The sequence below is a fragment of the Narcine bancroftii genome, chromosome 9 (assembly GCF_036971445.1).
Source record: "Narcine bancroftii isolate sNarBan1 chromosome 9, sNarBan1.hap1, whole genome shotgun sequence".
Classification (NCBI taxonomy): domain Eukaryota; kingdom Metazoa; phylum Chordata; class Chondrichthyes; order Torpediniformes; family Narcinidae; genus Narcine; species Narcine bancroftii.
In genome coordinates, this window is record NC_091477.1 from 52,937,114 (window position 1) to 52,950,428 (window position 13,315).

Sequence of the window (13,315 nt, forward strand, 5' to 3'; positions counted from 1 at the left end):
TCTTTGCTTTTTACAAAGCTGTAAAGACCGGCTGAATACCTCCAGCATTTTGGTGCATTTTTACTACAATCACAGAGTCTGCAGACTATCGTTTCATTGAGCAGATTAATTGGCTTCTTGGGCGTAATTGGGCAGCACCGACTTGTGAGCCAGAAGGCCCTGTTACCAGGCTGTATCTCCAAATTAAAAATTAAATTAAAAAATATTAAAATAAAAATTAAAAAGACACGCAACATTTCACTTTACTCAGGAAGGCGCAACAGCGACTGGACCTCCTTAGAAGCCTGAGGCAGGCAAGGCTATTGGCCACCATTCTGTCAAATTTCTACAGGAGCTCTATCCTGGCCAGCTGCATCAGTGTGGTACGGTTGCTGCAGGGCATTTGATCGGACGTCAATCACAGGGGAAAGTGACAAAGAGGATCACTGGAGTCACCCTTCCCCCACAATTGAAGAAGTTTACTGGGATCATTCACTGAAGAGGGATCGCGAAATCAAGGAGGACACCTACCATCCAGCTACACCTTCAGGAAAAGGGGCAGAAGTATCAGAGATTAAACCACCAGGCTGAGACACAGCTTCTTTCCACAGGCAATGAGACTGACTCTCTGAGACTCTATTTATTAATATTTATTTTAATACATGTACAAATGTACTGCATATATGTATCATTTGTCTGTGGACTGGAGATCACTATTTTGTTGGAACTTGAAATTTTTTCAGGAGCTTAATCGAGAGCATCATGGCTGTGGAGCAGTGGTTCGCAACCTTTTTCTTTCCATTCACATGCCACTTTAAGTGTTCCCTCGCCCATAGGTGCTCTGTGATTAGTAAGAGATTACTTAAGGTGATATGTGGGTGAAAAGAAAAAGTTTGAAAATCACTTTTAATCGTACCTAATGACTCATTAGGTGCATGGTTTCATAACTCCAAAGGAAATAGGCCAAATATTTCAATAACAATTGGGTCTAGAGCAGAGATTCTCAACCTTCCCTTCCCACCCACATACCTCCTTAAGCAATCCCTGACTAATCACAGAACAACAATGGTATAGGGATTACTTAAAGTGGTATGTGAATAGAAAGAAAAAGGTTGAGAACCACTACTGTAGACCATCAGATCAAAAGTCAATCCACAGGACCACAGGAGTGGCAAAGGGAATCACTAAGTTCTCCCTATCCCATCAATGTGACTTGTCTGGATCGTTGTTTAAAGACGGCTTGCAAAATCTATGAGGACCCCTACTACTCCACAAACAGCATCTTCCAACTATTCCCATTGCGAAAGAGATACAGAAGTATTAAAGCTAGGATCACCAGGCTGAGGAACAGCTGTTTTCCCAGGGGCAGTGAGATTGCTGAGTGACTGGTGAACTGTTAAAGCAACTCCCTATGACTCCACTATTTATTAATAATAGTTATTTTAATATATGTATAAAGGTTCTGTCTTTATGTATTGTTTGACTGTATGTGTGTTGTCTGTTTTCACGGTTTTGCACCTTGGATTGGAGAATGCTTTCGTTGGGTTGCACTGATACAATTGGAATGATAAACTTGAAGATATATATTTATCATCCTCTGGAAATAATTTAACTGCCTACAAATTAGACCTGATAACTGCACCCTCTTTGGCAATGCAGTTATTATTGGCAGTAATCATTCTTAGTTGCATATAAGGGGCCTCTTGAGTACAAATGTTCATCTTTAAATTTTAGCGATCAAAACCAAATAGGAAATATGTGGGAGATTAGAAATAAAATGCTGAAAATGTTCATTTGATGAAAGATCAATCAGAAATATTAACTGCTGCTCTCCTCAAACATGGGCCAATCTGTTAAATGCATCAATGCTGCAACAATTTTAGAAAGAGATTGAATAAGAACAGACATTAATGTACAACTTCTTACACATCTACACATATCTCGATTCTTGAGAATCAATGAACCAGTTTTCCAGTGAGTTCATTGCTGAAACCAATCATGTTCAGTTTTGTGATGGCCAAGTTTATGCATTTTACCTGTAGTTTACAAAAAGGGAGTCACAGTAAAAAGTTACTGAAGACAGACTTTTTAGTTTTCAGCCTCAACCCACAAACCTGATTCAATAAAGTTTTTAGAAGTAGTCTCTGAGTTTCATTTCATTGCCACAGACTCATTAAAGTTCAGGAATAGTCTTCTCTTTTGAATTTGATGCAAATTAAACAGATATAATTCACATTTGGTCAAAAGATTTTGGTAAATGCCATTATCCTGTCTCTGATGTTGTGCATCAGACTGGATGAATATCAATAAGTAGCTTTAAAGATCAATGTATTTAGAGAGTGACTGGACACTATTCCATTAAAAAAGTAGCAGTTAGTGGTAAGTTTATTATTAAAGCTAGGCAAGGCAGCTCAAATTTAATATAAAATAACAAGTTTCATTGAAACATATCTGCTGACGATAAATGCCAATAAAGAGAAAGCAAACAGTGAAAAATAACCAAAATGACAGTATCCCAATCTTTCCAATATCCTTTATATCAGTCACTCTCAACCTTTTTTTTGCTCTTAGGTGCCACTCAAAGTTAATGGGCCCCCTTCCCTGAGAAGCAGTTAAGTTTTAGTTTCTTCCTTACTTCTCTCCTTTGCACTATGCAAAAAAAAAACAAAAAAAATAAAAAAGCAAGGCAGGTGCTGTGGACCCCTGTTGAGGACAGCTGCTCCAATAAACAAAACTCATCAATAACCGATTCTCTATTGGAAGAACAAAAAAAAATCCCAGATACAAATGATTCTTCTAAAGGTGCTACTTTTTAACTATAAAACATTCGGTATCACAAGTGCATTCCCATCATTTTATCCAAAATAACTCTTATTTATTTGCTCCTTAGTGCCCTAGTCTAATAGCTCTAAATATTCTTCAACAAAAGTTGACTTTTCAACATGACAACACACAAAAGTTAATGAAAGAGGTAATGATTATTCAATTCCCAGCAAGGAAAAAGGAAATTTGATTGTGTTGTGGCTGTGAGTCAACACTCAAGTCCAAAACAGAATCAAATCATGTTTAATTGAAAAAAAAAATCACTTTTAATATTTTATACTTTTGAACACAATACACATCTGCAAATTGAAGTTCATGGTATGGCAAGGAAGAAAGGAGAGAGAAGATCCAGAGAGTGGATAGCGAGAATCTTGAAATATTAAATATTTTCCTGCATCCTGTTCTCCAATGGTCCAAGATAATAACCAAATTTCGGATCAATTGTGCATTCCATGGGGTTGATATCCATTGGCAACAGCAAGGTGAGATGACAAAAATGTTTATTTTAAAGGCAAGAGCAGTTATTCTTGTAACGTGCAGAATAGAGAACACCTCTGCTATCAAGATCAATTATTTTCACTGACATGCAAACAGCAGACATTACTCTTCAAAATTTAGGCTAATTTCTTTCTCAAGACATTACCTCATCAAATTGTTGGAGAACTCAGCAGGTCAAACTGTAATTCTGTGGGGGAAGGGGTTGGGAAAGGATTTACCTCCTTAATCTTGCCTTCTTGTTTCATCAATTTCAAGGCCTTTTTCAGTTCTTCAGCTGTGAAAGATTTGGAGACTGTATTCACCATTCCCTTTCTGAAAGGACAAAAAAAAGATTTTTTTTTAAAAACAGAAATGAAATCCTGTGATATTGCTGAAGGAAGACGTGGCATTAAGCTGACTTTGGTCGTTTACACAGAATCGAACAAAGCCAGCATAATGCCAGGTCAGTGTGTCATTTTACATAGGAAACCAGCATTCAGGGAGCAAAAGATGTGGGATGTATACACAAAAGTGTAGGCATTTAGTGTGATGTATAACATGAGCGTCTGACATATCTTTGTACACAAAAATGGTGGTAAAATCTGAAGTGCCTATGCTACTAGCCGTGAACTTTGAGTGCAAACACATTTCCTGCGCATAGTACACGACTGTATGATGCGCAGATGGACTAAGAATTCGTACGAGCATGTTCATGCAATCAGAAATACGTTGGAGAAATTGAAGAGAAGCAGAGACATTTGATGTGAAGAGAGGGAGGGAGGGAGAGAGAGAGAGAGAGAGAGAGAGAGATAGAGAGAGAGAGAGAGAGAGAGAGAGAGAGAGAGAGAGAGAGCACATGGGCCCAGGTTCTGGTCTAATGTCCTCAATAATTTTAATGAAGATTAGTGGTGGAGTCATTTCCGTACTTTTGGCTTTGTATTGGAACTCACTGAACCTCATCAGAAGTTCAAGACAACAAACCAGCGACACCCTCTGGAAACTTGGCTTATTCATTGTTGCAGTGTGGTGAAATACTACCCATGTGAATATCGATCCACAAGTTGTATTTTTGGTGACAGTGTGGCCACTGTGTGTTACTGAGGATTGAAGAGGGTCCTATTTAAACGTTTTGTTGGCCTGCCAAGTGGTGCACGTCTTAAGGAGACAATGAACATATTTACAAAACAGGGGTATCCAATGTGTGCTGGTGCCATTGACGGCACACATATTCCCATCAGACCACCCATCCCCCCCAACTGAGGATGCACTGGCCTACTACAATCAGAAAGGGTGGGACTCCAATGGACTACAACCAATGATAAGGATCACGGCTTGAGTTACAATTATTTGCCTTTATCAATTAATGTGTTTCATATGTCGATCTATACCCAGACATTTTGTTGTTCCAGCTTCACAAATGTATATGTAGGACAGCCTGGTCACATGCATGATGCTCGGGTTTTAGCCAACTTGCCCGTCTACAGAATGGCCAAATATGAAGGCAGGAACCGGATACTTCTTCCCACATGAAGTAAGTTTATATAGCCCACTGTAATGTATATGTGGATCGATCAAAATGTACCCAGTCCAAACACCCTCTACCAGTCCTGTTGTTGTGGTAGTTTACCTGGTGGTATTTCTTAGGCAGGCTTTTCATCTTGGTTATCACCTGCAATTTGTCCCTAGTAAAGACGCGGTTTCTAAGCTTTCCAGCAAGCCTCTCCAATAATGGGCCATCCTTTGATGTTCCCATAATGTGGTGCTTAATTCCATCCTCAGCACAGAGGGTAAGGCTCGTGAATCTCTTTATCTCCCCACCCCACCCCCAATTTGAAGACATCGTGATCATTAGATAATAACTCCTACCTGTTGCTTTAAAATGATCAAATTTCACGCTGATACGTTGCACATATCACACACCATCACAACATCATATTCCTTACCCGAGTTGGTCCCAGATTGCCAGATTTGCCTTTTACACTAATGGCATTCCGGAGCTGACACTGCGCCTGCTGCCAGAAAAAGGCCGGGACTGAAATGACCCTACCATTCCGTGTTGGTGCTTTTTAGACAGCAGACGTAGTGTTAAAAAAAAGCCACAAATATCCCGGCTGCGTAAAGTCTCCAATGATTCAAGGCCCACCAATGGCATCATCTTTCATATTGAAAAAAAGACACAAATGCTGCAGTCAATCAATTGAATTCGCAGGCAGCCTTTGTGTTAGAGGCCAAGTGTTCTACAGGAAAGAAACAGCCTTTTTTGACAAACCTGTCCATGATAACCAAGCTAATCCATTGCCCTATGTTTGGACCATATCCCCTCTAAACCTTTCCTAACCATGTACCCGTCTAAATGCCTTTCGAATGTTACACTTATTCCTGTTTCTACCACTTCCTCTGGCAGCTTGTTCCATACTCCCACCACCCTGTGTGAAGGTGCCCCTAAGATCCCTCTTATATCTTTTCTTCTCCCATAAAATCTGTTTTAACACAATTGAGAAAAGCCTATGACTTGATCTTATCCAGCTTCTTATAGTTCATGCCCACCAATCCAAGAACATTCTTATGAATCTATTCTGCACCTTGGCATGGGACGTGTTTAATCCACCCCCTTCAACAGCACATGACACAAACACATCCAAATTTTAAATAATTAAATTATTACAATTCATGTGCAGAGCAACATATTCGAAAGATTAAAATCTGCAAATCTTTCAGTTCACTCCAAAAAAAGTTTTATCTGTGTAATATACCCAATACAACCTGGTATCCAACCTAAACTGGATGGGATTGGAATAATTGACAAGGTGGAATCAGGTATCATTAGGATGCCCATTTATAAAGAAATAGATTCTTTTGTTCAATACAACAATAGGAAATATCCATCAAGTGAACAGAAATACCAACAAAAACGACCATCATCATCGACAGACCTATAAACACAGGCAAGTGCCACGCTAAATATTTCATTAATATATTGAGAACGGTTGGCCGCACTATACTAAAACATATACATAGGACACTCATGTTACAGGGGTTCCTCTCATCCAGAGCTAAAGGATTGGACCTCCATTGTTGACCATAAAGCTCCTCCAATTCTTTTTTTTAATTTAAATCGGAGATGGGAGTTGGGTCTCAATCACAAGAGGTTCAATGCCAAGAGCAACCGACTCCCAGTGTCCGCTGAAGGTGAGCAAGAACTGACTCCCTTCTCCAGGGCAATAAAAAGAAAGATGATTGGAGAGCTTTTATGGACACTGTAGAAATTCTTTCCTTCCATGCCTTTTGAACATACACATCTCCCACCAGGAGCTCCTGCTGTCCATCACCTCAGTAATCGTTCACCCCATCCACAGGTAGAGCTGGGGAGAGCAAATTTGAATGCAAGTCAAATCAGAGTTTCCATTATATATTCGAGTGGATATCAAGCAGCCAGGTTACCTTGATCCCTGTTTCCAGTACTTCAGTCCACTTTTTTCTCTTTCATCATCTGAGATTTTTGCTTCATTTTTTCCAGTCTCCAAGTTTAAGCGAACATGTAACCCTGCAGGAATTGCTTGGCCTGCAAATTAAAATAAATTTTGTTGCCAAATAATTGGAGGAGAGAGAGAGGGAGAGAGATAAAGGCTGACAGCATGCCGATCTAACGATTTGTTGGCTTGCTGCAAAAGGTAGAGCAAGAGATGTGCAGATTGAGAGATGAGGGATTACAATTAAAATTTTGCTACTCTGGCAGACGACAGTATCTCTGGCCCCTTTTCCACTGGTGCCTTATCCCAGGAATTAACGGGAAATTAACCGGTTAAGGGTCCCGTGGAAAAGGAAAACAATCAGCATGCTCGTGTCAACTGACATCAAATCCCGCCGGGGATTGATGACCTCTACCCCTACTCATACCCTCGGCGCTGGTGCGCTGATTAAATCAGTGGAAAAAGGACAACTTCCATCCATTCCATTTTCAAAGGTAGGCTCTCTGATCCCCAGGGATGAGTGTGTTCAGTGGAAAAGGAATCAGTGTCCTGGTTAGAGGTGGCCCAGTGGAAACAGCTCAAGCAGCTTCCTATCCCAGGACCCTGCACAGCCAATTAACTGGGATGCCAGAGGAGAAAAGGCTAGAGATATACAAAGAAGTTGCTACCTGGTTTAACTATTTGCCATTCATTAGTTGGGTAAAAGACTTCCATGTTTTCTGGATCCCAATCATCCTCCACTGTTACATCTTCTAATTCCCCAAGATCATCTTCCGTCTGTTCCAGCACAGCAAGAGCTGACACTTTCTAGAGATACATGGACACAATAAATATTAAAAGCATTTTTTTATTAAACAAATCGCTCAATCTTCAAGTTCCAAGTCAGCCTAAACACATACACGCACACACCCTTTGATTCAAATGATAAGTGTACTTGTGGAAGGGCCAACGCTTGGCCAGTAACATTTGCATGCTTGCCTCACACTGACTCTGATCCACCTTCAAGCGTCATCTCCATTCAGTAGTTACTTGCAAAATTGGTAGCACATTATGAGCTGGTTTCACAGACAGGAATAGGCCTTAATGTGTTCTAGTTAAACTCAGACATTTAAGTGGTTTTCATGAACATGGTTTAAATTTGGTTTAGTTAGTCGGAGATTATGGAGTCCTGAAGTAAGGTAAGTAAGCCTAAATGAGAACACCCGGGTTAAGCCTGATTAAGTATGAGCACATGCTGTTGGTCTAATGGTGCTCATAAAATCCCAGATGGAAAAGAAAACACCATGACTGGTGTGAATCTCGAGATAAAACAATGGCAGAAGCAAAAAGAATTCAAAAAACTTTAGTGAATATTGAAAAAATGCTACTAAATTGTGTCAAACCATTCAGTTATTGAAAGTAAAAACTGTATGACTGCAACTGAGTAAAACATAGTGGTTAGGCCACAATTTGCAGTGAATTCAATGCAAACGAAAATGTAACCACAACTTCAGGTGAGATAGCTTTATTATTATCAGTATCTCACATTTCTCATATTCATATTTTTGTGACATTATTTATATTGAATGATATCTACCTTTATAGACTCTGTGTAAGATCCCTAAACTGGGTTTAAAAAGAGAGAATGCAGAGAGCAATCTAATACTGGTGGTGGACCACCTAAAAAAAGACAAGACAGATGAACTGAGTCTGGAATAATAGAGCACAAGCAACCTCTGGATGGTGTACCAGACAATGACCATTTGGACAGTTCAGATGAAGAATGGAGCATAAATGGCAAATATTCCAAACAAAGTAAATTAGTTACTTCCTTTAGTAAATATATTCCACTGTCAGTGTCAATCTTTATTCTTCTTTCATTCTAAGGACCATATAAGTTTATTTGTGCTTCTAATGGTGTTCTTTTTCCAGTGGAAAGGAATTTGAACAGGTTGAAAGAGGCAGTGCTCAGTGAGTGTGTATCCTCCACATCTGCAATAGCATCCCACCACCTTTCAACAGAGAACAAAAAAAATGACCATGCATGAAAATTTAGCCAGAGAATTTCATGAATATAAAATGAAATATCTGAAGGAAGAACATGAAATTAAAATGAGAATTCTACAGGTTGATTTGGATATGAAGTTAAAAAAAGAGAGCTATGATCCAAAAAAGATAAAAGATACTGTAATGAGATGATTATGATTACCAGCCATGATGAACAATATGACAGGTTAAAAAAAATGTTTTGTCATTTGGATATTCATGAGTGTGAGTATTTTAATCACCACAAACTACATTTTAAACCAGCCTTGGTTTAGTCTCCCATTTAATTTTGCTGCACACTATTTTAATATTTTTTACAGAATATCATCAAAGCAAAAATAATCCCTAATAAATGCATTCCATATTAAAATGCATCTCCTCTCGTTGAAGTGCTGCAATGTGAAAGCAACTCTGTGTGCAGGTCCTCGTTGGTCATTGCCTGCCTCAACCATGAGGAGGGAGGGGGGGGGGAGAAAAAGTCACTGTAAATGTGTGGAAAAGAAAAAGTGTATATCATGGCTATTGTGATTTATGGTGTGAAAAATAAAAAATTTAAAAAAAAATTAAAAAAAAAAACCATGGGCACATCTGCTTGATCCTGATCTTCCATTGGAGGATCAGAACAGCAATGCTGCTTCAGGTACTTCAGCAGCACGGCTGTAGCAATGATCATCTGGTAGCATCCTACTGGTTTAAGTATTGCGTAAACACGGGAATCGATTTTTCCATACTCCAAACATACACTCAACCATCCCTCTAGTGCGGATACGAGCTTGGTTGTATCCTTGTTGCTCAGCTGTTGTGGGATTTATGTATGGAGTGAATACAAATTTACTCTGACCATATCCACTGTCACCAAGTAGTAGTCCACTAAGTTGTCCTCTCTGAAACTAAGCACATAAGAGTTGAGGGGAAAAAAGAGTCGTGAGTCGCACCTTTCCAATGGGCAACAATGTTTGAAAACTCTAAATTAGGAGTGCATACACACTGAACATTGATGGAAAACCAGTTCCTACGCTTCCTATACTCTTCAGCATTAGGAGTTGATGGACACTTGTTGGGAACCATCCATCCATCTATCTATACAGCCAATCATTTCTGGGAAGTGCCCATATTCATTGAATTGTACTTTAAAGTTGGCTTGTTGTAAAGACTCCTCAGTTCACAAACAGCCCTGCAGACTTTGTGAACTATTCTACACTCAGTTGTTTCACTGGTACCACACAAATCACCAGTTTCATGATGAAAGATTCCAGATGCCAAAAACCTCAAAGTGATCAGAACTTGGAGAGAATTGAGTAAAGGCCTTCCTCTTTGAGAGAGAGAGAGAGAGTAAAGTCTTGGCTAAAGCAAAGATATCTCCAGTTTGTACATAGAAAAGCAGTCTCGAAAAGTTTTTTCATCCAAGAAATTTCATAGATTACTCCTATCCACAAGTTTTCGTCTGGTTGGTTTTCATTTAGATATTCCAAATACTCCAGATTCGATTTAGTCCTAGGGTAGCTCTAGGCCTCCCTCTTGCAATTGGCTTTGTTTAGTACAGAACAGACTAAATCTATGACTAATTTAAGATAAATCTGGGCAAGTTGTTTTGAGTTAAGGCAGCTCAAACAGACATTTTCGACTTGGACTAGGTTCAAGCCCTCTCTGTGAAACCGGCCATATACCTGCATACAGAAAAATTAAACACTGCTAAAGGCTACGTCAATGCAGAAAACAAGTTATGCAAATGGGGGGAAAAGTACATTTAAAGAACATATCAGGATGGAACAAAAAAAAAGATTCTAGTTGGCAATCTCAGCTTCAAAATTTTATTGAGGTACTTAAGCCACTGGGCACTTTAAATTGAAAGTCCACAGCAACTGATCAAATTCACCACTGACATTCACTGCATCTCAAATGAAGTTTGGGACATGCTGAGAAATTTATCTTTTTTTGTGCAGACATAATTTCTCAACTCTCTTGCTAAAAAATAAAGATTAAACTTTGGTTAGGCCAACCTGTACATTGATATGGATTCTATGAACATCACCACAATCCTCATTACCTTTTGATTACTAACACATCGAGGTACTTGGCACACAAACCTACTCAACAATCCAAACAGTCCTGACCTCACCTTTTCTCCCTAGCCCCCACCCCCCTCCCCTTCCCTTCCCAGGTGGCACACAGACACCTTACACATCAAAGCACCAATTTCCAATGCTGAATTTTCCAATAAATTTACATTTTGTTCAGGCATTTCATTGTCATGGAATAACAGTGTTGCTGCTCTAGTCCCATTCTATCCCGGTCCATCAGAGTTCCCCCGACTACTCACCGACTGCTCGGTGATCTCACTCCAAATGGAAGGGAGACACTGGCTGGAAATTAGCAGCAACACCAGGTTTAAATGCAGAAGCTCCATTGTCAGGATTTCCACAAGCTAAGATATAAATGGAGCAGGATTGTGAAAGCATACAAATACCAACACCATACCAGCTATTAAACCTTCACTCTGTTTTCACACCATTTCCAAAGAGCTGCCCAATTAATCATACCACTTTGCTTGGCAAAGCTGATATTTGTTGCATATCCATTAATGTCCCTGAAAAACAGATGACTGGCCATCCAACCTACCAGATCCATGACTCAGTCTATCAATCTATATAACTGTCTTAGTATTACCTGGATTGGAGAAGATGTTGAATGAGACAAAGTTAATGGAGCTGGGGCTTTTCTCTTTGGAGTGAAGAGGGGTGAGAGGTGATGTAATAGAGGTTCATAAGATGAAGAGAAGCCTAGAAAGGGTGGCAATCACCAGCATAGATGGTGTGTGTGGCTGCAGGAGCATTGGAGACAAATCCATGGACACTCAGTGATTCTGAAGGGACTCCCTTTTGCTTCTCTTTCTCTGACTACAAGGGGCGCTGGACAATTTTGGCTGATGGTGAATCTTTGTTTGCCTTACACAGAGGATGAAAGAGGAACAAAAAAAAGTAAGGTGCCAGAGAGGAGCCCTGTGAATGTAACCCTCAGCAATAAGTACGCCTCTTTGAGCACTGTTGAGGGGGACATCAAGGTTGGGGGGAGCGACAGTGGCTGTGCCTCTGGCATGAGGTCAGCCCCTGTAGCTCAGAAAGGGAGGGAAAGGAAGAGGAGGGCAATTGTGGTAGGAGACTCCATAGTTAAGAGGACGGATAGGGGATTCTGCGGACGCAGCAACGAGAACTGGATGGTGATTTGCCTCCCTGGTGCCAGGGTCCGGGATGTTGCTGCTCGTGTCCCAGATATCCTAAAGTGGGAGGGACAGGAGCCAGAGGTCGTGGTACATGTAGGTACCAATGACATAGGGAGAAATAGAGAAGAGGTCCTAAAAAGTGAGTACAGGCAGTTAGGTAGGGAATTAAAAAGAAGGACCGCAAAGGGGGTAATCTCTGGATTACTCCCTGTGCCACGTGACAGTGTGAATAGAAATAGAATGAGGTGGAGGATTAACACATGGCTGAAGGGGTGGAGTAAGGGCCAGGGTTTAAAGTTTCTGGATAACTGGGACCTTTTTTGGAGGAGATGTGACCTGTACAGCAAGGACGGGTTACACTTAAATCCCAGGGGGACCAGAATCCTGGCAGAGGTATTTGCTAGGGCTACTCAGGATCCTTTAAACTAGAATGGTTGGGGGGGAGGGAACAAAATAGTACAGAGCAGTAAGGAGAAGGTTAGAATGCAAACAAAGAAAGTTTGTAGTAAGTATTTGAATATGGATGGGCAGGTGATAGAGAAGGGAAATGCTCTGGAAGAAGATGAAGGGCAATTGGCAGGAAAAGTAAATAATGTTGTTATTAAAGATGAGGGAAAACAGGGATTAAAAATTGGGAAATCTCTGAAATTCATATATTTTAATGCCAGGAGTATTGTAAAAAAAGGTGGATGAGCTGAAGGTGTGGATTGATACTTGGAAGTATGATGTGGTAGCGATTAGTGAGACATGGTTGCAGGAGGGATGTGATTGGCAACTGAATATCCCTGGGTTTCGTTGTTTTAGGTGTGATAGAGTCGGAGGGGCAAGAGGAGGTGGGGTTGCATTGCTTGTCAGGGAAAATATTACAGCGGTGCCTAGGAAGGATAGATTAGAGGGCACATCCACGGAGGCTATTTGGGTGGAACTGAGGAGTAGGAAAGGAGAGGTTACACTTGTAGGGGTGTATTATAGACCACCCGGAGGGGACCGAGACCTAGAGGAGCAAATCTGTAGGGAGATAGTAGATATTTGTGATAAGCACAGGGTTGTAATTATGGGAGATTTTAATTTTCCACATATAGATTGGGAAACACATTCTGTGAAAGGACTGGATGGGTTAGAGTTTGTGAAATGTGTGCAAGATAGTTTTTTACAACAATATGTAGAGGTGCCGACCAGAGAAGGAGCAGTGTTAGATCTACTGTTGGCAAATGGGATGGGTCAAGTGACGGAGGTTAGTGTTGGCAAGCACTTCGGGTCCAGTGATCATAATGCCATCAGCTTCAATGTCATTATGGAAAGAGAGAAGTCAGGGCCAAGG

General features: G+C 40.4%; 1 protein-coding gene across 3 annotated transcripts in view; it reads right to left on the reverse strand.

Annotated features, from left to right (window-relative positions):
• sil1 (SIL1 nucleotide exchange factor) overlaps window positions 1-13,315 on the reverse strand; it is a 35,248-nt gene that overhangs the window by 12,395 nt on the left and 9,538 nt on the right. For 2 of the 3 annotated variants that reach the window (XM_069899173.1, XM_069899176.1), the window contains exons 2-4: window positions 7,418-7,556; window positions 6,721-6,841; window positions 3,519-3,612 (exon numbers count right to left, since the gene is read on the reverse strand). In XM_069899173.1, the coding sequence (XP_069755274.1) occupies window positions 3,519-3,612; window positions 6,721-6,841; window positions 7,418-7,556 (354 nt within the window). Of the gene's footprint in view, window positions 1-3,518; window positions 3,613-6,720; window positions 6,842-7,417; window positions 7,557-11,094; window positions 11,200-13,315 lie in introns of all 3 variants that reach the window. The other variant, XM_069899174.1, reaches the window with a different exon arrangement.